The following is a 5896-nucleotide window of genomic DNA, read 5'->3' as shown; positions in this document are numbered from 1 at the left end:
GTGATATTATCGAATCATCTCATATAGGTGCAAAAAAGTTTCCCATTTTGAAACTCGTCCCATATTTACATAAAGATGATCCCCAGATTCATTACAGCTTCCATAACGTGCAATATTTGAAGCTGTTACAGAATGAAATCACGTCAATTTCGATTAAGTTGTATGATGAGACAGGTCGTCCACTTCATTTTAGAGGACCAGGTCGTACAGCTCTAGTTCTACACTTCAAAAATGTATCTTAAAGAAGTGCCGGAGATCCATTATGGATTGGGACTTGGTGATTTAGTACCGTATAAAGGACCTCTTTTTCAATCTGGGAATGGCTTCTTTAGTTCTTTGCGTAAGCTAGCATTGCCACTATTGCATCGTGCAAAGCCTTACATAGCCCGTACTGCGATGAGCGCAGCGAAAAATTTGGCGAAAAAGTTATCTGAAGGGCAAAACATCAAGCAAGCACTGAGAGCAAGCTCAAATGAATTAGGCACACAGATTTTGAAGGACATTGCAGGCAGCGGACATCGAAGGAAAAAGAGGAAGAGAAGAGACATTTTCGATTAATCCTCTGTAACCATGAAATAAAGAAGACACTTTTTTTTCATATGTTGATGTTTCTTCCTTATAAAGAAAAAAGGTTTTTCTATGGAAAAGGGTCGCACTCCGAAAATGACGACCAAGAGGGGTTAGAAGTCGGGACAATGGGTCGCCCCCTTTCACCTGTAGAAAGTGTGGCGGACAATGCTTCGAAACGGCCATCGCATTCCGAAATACAGGTGGCCCCAGGTAGGGCTGGCTTGTGAGGGTGTTGTCAAAAGGTAAAAGGGGGATTGGAGGACAATGATTCCAATCGTGAACGGGATCGCATTCAGAAAAGTGGTCGGCGGGGGGTTAGAGGAGTGGAACGGCTGATGGTTAGCAAAAACGGACCATGCTCGCCAGCGGACAATGTCAAATTGTAGGGGGACTGGAGGACAATGATTCCAATTGTGAACAGGATTGCATTCTGAAAACAGCGGGTCAGTGGGGTTAAAAGTGTGCATCAGCATCCAAGCTGGTTAGAAGTTGAGCAATGGGGCGCCTTTCACTTGTAGAAAGTGTGGTGGACAATGCTTCGAAACGACCATCGCATTCCGAAATACAGGTGGCCCAGGTAGGGTTGGGTTGAGAGGGCGATGTCAAAAGGTAAAGGAGGATTGGAAGAGTCTTTTTGCTAGGGTAAGATGCTAACAAATAAAGCTATGAGGAAAGCATTGTACCTTTTCATTTGCAAAGATGTCACAGGTCAACGTTGTACACGCACAGTCCCAGCTGGCTTTGAAGGGGGAGTGTGAGTTATTCAACATACCTCCGACCCAAGTTTCAATAGAATCATGCGAGGCGCAAGTTTATTATCCTGTTTCTACAATCAGCGGAGGAGAATCGACGATCGAATGGAACATAACAAATCTCTCAGACTTGTATCTCGATTTATCATCTCTATATTTTAATATAACTATGCAGATATTGAGGTCGGACGGGAGTGAACCAATTACCCGAAGAGCAGATGGTATCACTGAGGACATTGTATTCCCAGTCAACAACTTGGGTGCCGCTTTATTTAAATATGTAACCATTCACTTGAATCAACGTCTTGCAAGCAGCAACTGTTTGAACTCCTATCGATGTATGATTGATACCCTACTTCATACGAATACTCATCTGCAGAAGACTTTAGATGATTGTGCAATGTATACATATGATACAGGAGAGCATGCAGCAAATGATCCAGTCGCTCGGGATGCAAAGTTGCGCATAGCTAGGACAAGTGGGGGGAAACTATTTGAAATTGTCATGAAAGTTAACACAGACCTCACAAACCAAGGGAGGCTTTTGTTACCCGGTGTGGGGGTTCGAGTGACTGCTCTACATAATACGGATAGCTTTAGATTGCTAACTGGCACCAATGAAACTCATAAGCATCAATTGAAAATCCACAGCGCGGCACTTGTAGCACGCAAAGTCAAAGTTAGCAACTCAAGTTTTATTGCACACCAGAAAGCCCTTAGATCATCCCCGGCATGTTACATCATGCGTGGACTAGAAAGCAAAGTCCGCTCGCTTTCGCCGGGCCTTCATGATGCAATCTTTGAAAACTTATTCCCTGATAGAATTCCCGATCAACTTACTGTATGTCTAGTTCGCACCGAAGCTTATCAGGGTGATTACAAGTCGAGCCCCTTTTGTTTCGAACATTTTAATGTTAGTTCTGTAACACTATCAGTTGATGGACACAGGAAGCAACTATCCTATGACTGGGAAAATGATCTGGGTAGAGCAAGCTACTACGAATTCTTGTATCAACTGAATGAAAAACATGTTGAGTTGAGTTATGAAAAATATAAAAAAAATTCCTTTATCATGCATTGGAACTTGAGTGCTGACGAAAGTTTTGGTTCCTACTTTAATCCATTGCGGAAGGGCAATTGCAGGATTGAAATGAAGTTTGCTAAGCCATTACCTTGCGCAGTGTCGGTTATACTTATTAGTGAAGCACCCAAGATTTTATCAGTCGATGGTGATCTTGTTGTTCGAGTGGACTAAGCATGAATGTGTTTGATCTGGAATTATTGTTTTCTCTGAACCATGAAACTTTGAATCTGTATCGCGGGACCTTCGCAATTGATATGGTACCAAGTTTAACGACAGAAGGGTTTATAGTTATCAATACACACCCACACGACGGTCCAGGAGAACACTGGCTATTGTACATGAGAGACAGGAATGACAAGTACATCTATGTGGACAGCTTTGGTCTACCACCGATTGAAGAAGAGCTGCTAGATCTACCTGTTGATCAGTACTGCGAGAAATGCATTCAAAGCATTTACAGCTCACACTGTGGACTTTTTGTTTGTTTCTTTGCTTCCCGCCTTTGTAAGAATTACCAACTCAAGAGCATTGTTTCCTTATTTGACAATAACCTTGTACACAATGACCTCAAGATAATAAAAATGATTGAAGAGGAATACCTCATTTAAAGAAAAATGTCTCATTTTATTTCTTCAATGTACAGACCTCTTTCAGATAGTCCTCCAGACTCGACACCTTGCGACAACCATCTTTCTTGCGACGCACGATGTATTCCGAGTGTTGGATGTAAAAGTTTCGAATTATTGGTCGCTTGAGTCCAGCATTAAGTATGGTTGGAGAGATATTGTCACCCTGACGATATCGTCGCAACAAGTCACACTTGATGGCGACGAAGCGTTGGAGCCTCCGACTAATCTTTCCTCGTTTCGTCCGCATCGGAAACGGGAGAATTTGCATAATGAGACGAAAATCGGCCTCTGGCCCGTTGCAGTTCAGATAGGAGTTTAATTTCATCAAATCCTTGTACATCAGCCATTGTACCGTCAAAGCAAATCGTTCACTGGGCTTCATGGTTGATCCGAGCTTGGATGGCAACCGAGATAAGGTCGGATGTTATTGTCTAGCCAATGAGATGGATTCGATGACCACAATCCACCACAACGACAGCGTCGCAGATGCTCATCATATTGTATAAAGAAAGTTCTGGGTGGTGGCTTCAATGTCTTCACAAGAGGAAGATCCCCCGTCAGGAGACAATCAGAATCTTAACAAAGAATCACATTTTTAGAGAGGGAAAAACGGGAAAACTTTCTATACATACAATCGTCCTCGGAGACCGCGTAGCACTTCTGCGCTTCCATCGTCGACTGTGAGGGGGATGTTGAAAAGGAATCCGATGGAGAGGATGTGCATACTTTCCCTATTGGTTGCGTTTTTCCTTAGTTTGCAATTGGTTGTTTACTACAAAGACTTTTGCTACATGTGGATTTCTCTAGCCCACCATCTTGTTGCTAAAAGTTGTTTATACAAAGTAGGAGAGGATGTGATATGATAATGAGGATGCGTCAGCTTTAAAAAATGAAGATTTGGTTCCTAGAGCATCACTTGGAAGCAATATGGCCAACGATGGTGGTAAGTTTTGATGGTTTTTACCTTAAAGTTAGGTTTCTTATGAAGGTTGTCTTTCTCAGTTTTCTCCAGTTTTGAAGATGATGATGATAGTGGTGAGTTTTGGTGGTTTTTCTCATCAAGTTCATTTTCTTAAGAATATTATCTTTCTCAGTGTTCACGTCGAGCCCTGTGTTTTACTTCGAAGATGGTAAGGAAATGGTGAATATGAAAAGCGAGAAGTATCTAAAGTTCCATTCTTTTCAGCGCCTGAGTCGCCACCACCAAGCTGTATGTATTAGCGACATTTCATAGATTTCATGTTAATATATGAGTTTCATTTCAGATGAATCAGTTTGTGTGGTATCAAATGAAAGTACGTACCAGCATATGACTTTGATTACTTGATCTTAATAGCAAATATCTTTTTAGATGATCACAGGGTACCACCACCAGACAGTGAGTATAGTTATAGATCCTGTTTCCATGTCTGATCTTAATTGCAAATATCTTTTAGATGATCATCGGGTACCACCTCCTGACAGTGAGTATAGTTATAGATCTCGTTACCATGCTTGATATTAATAGTTGTTGTCTTTGTTTTCAGACTACCCGGCCCCCCCTATGCAGTGTATGTATTAGTGAACATTCTCTTTCAGGATATAGTGTTCCAGTGGCATATCGTTTTTATGTAGCCGATATTAATAGTTGTTGTCTTTATTTTCAGACTACCCCGGCCCCCCTATGCATCGTATGTATAAGTGAATGTTCTCTTTCAGGATATAGTGTTCCGATGGCATATCGTTTTTATGTAGCCGATATTCATAGTTGTATTTGTTTTCAGACTACCCTGGCCCCCCGTTTTCAGATTACCCTGCCCCCCCTATGCAGTGTATGTATTAGTGAACATTCTCTTTCAGGATATAGTGTTCCAATGGCATATCATTTTATGTACATGATGATATTCATAGTTGTTGTCTTTGTTTTCAGACTACCCCGGCCCCCCTATGCATCGTATGTATAAGTGAATGTTCTCTTTCAGGATATAGTGTTCCGATGGCATATCGTTTTTATGTAGCCGATATTCATAGTTGTATTTGTTTTCAGACTACCCTGGCCCCCCGTTTTCAGATTACCCTGCCCCCCCTATGCAGTGTATGTATTAGTGAACATTCTCTTTCAGGATATAGTGTTCCAATGGCATATCATTTTATGTACATGATGATATTCATAGTTGTTGTCTTTGTTTTCAGACTACCCCGGCCCCCCTATGCATTGTATGTATAAGTGAATGTTCTCTTTCGAGATATAGTGTTCCGGTGGCATATCGTTTTTATGTAGCCTATATTCATAGTTGTTGCATTTGTTTTCAGATTACCCTGCCCCCCCTATGCATCGTACGTATATGTGAATGAAAGTGTGGATGTTGTTCTTTAATATTTAGGTTCTCTTTCAGATCATTGCTGCTACTGCTGCAGTGAGTCATCTAGTTGGGTAAGCAATGTGGCGAATGCTGATTATATGTTATCTTTCAGATCCTGACGCCATTAGGGATATTATTCGAGAAAGTTTATTTCAATCATTATTTGATTTGCTAAATATGGAATAAAAATATTTTCTGTTGTAGAAAATGTGTACTGTCTTGTATGTTTCTTCTGTTTCAGGTGTGAAGGTTTTTCCGCTGGGGTTTTCTCCTTCACGCAGATTGGCAACATAATTGGCAATCCCCAGCACCATTGGCTTTAATTGGCATTACTAAGCATCATTGACTTTAATTGGCATTAATAAAATATTTTTCACTTGTACAAATGTGTATGTCTATTGCTTGCATGTCTTCAGGATGAAAGTATGCTATGTTAAGTGCGGTAGGAAAACTCCCCGCTTGGGGATGTATTAAAAGATGTGGAAAGGGAATAAGATGTATTTTGCATGTTCACGCATG

At 41.1% G+C, this 5896-nt stretch overlaps 1 protein-coding gene across 1 annotated transcript; it reads left to right on the top strand.

Moving 5' to 3' along the window:
• Window positions 1-2161: 2161 nt before the first annotated feature.
• Window positions 2162-4533, top strand: LOC135370512 (uncharacterized). The gene is made up of 6 exons (XM_064604277.1): window positions 2162-3978; window positions 4038-4070; window positions 4130-4165; window positions 4222-4245; window positions 4301-4330; window positions 4387-4533. Exons 1-6 carry the CDS (start codon window positions 3925-3927, stop codon window positions 4531-4533), a joined length of 324 nt encoding a protein of 107 aa, XP_064460347.1. The 5' UTR covers window positions 2162-3924.
• Window positions 4534-5896: the final 1363 nt, after the last annotated feature.

This window comes from Ornithodoros turicata, chromosome 10 (genome assembly GCF_037126465.1).
Source record: "Ornithodoros turicata isolate Travis chromosome 10, ASM3712646v1, whole genome shotgun sequence".
Taxonomy (NCBI): Eukaryota; Metazoa; Arthropoda; class Arachnida; order Ixodida; family Argasidae; genus Ornithodoros; species Ornithodoros turicata.
Note: the sequence above shows the minus strand (reverse complement) of the source record. Positions and strands in the feature narration are given on the sequence as shown.

Bases quoted from the DNA above. Each gene is read 5' to 3' on its own strand.
- LOC135370512 (XM_064604277.1), top strand. From the start codon at position 3,925: ATGAAGATTTGGTTCCTAGAGCATCACTTGGAAGCAATATGGCCAACG. The intron at 3,979-4,037 runs GTAAGTTTTGAT...TGTCTTTCTCAG, and splicing joins CAATATGGCCAACGATGGTG to TTTTCTCCAGTTTTGAAGAT. The intron at 4,331-4,386 runs GTACGTACCAGC...ATATCTTTTTAG, and splicing joins TTGTGTGGTATCAAATGAAA to ATGATCACAGGGTACCACCA.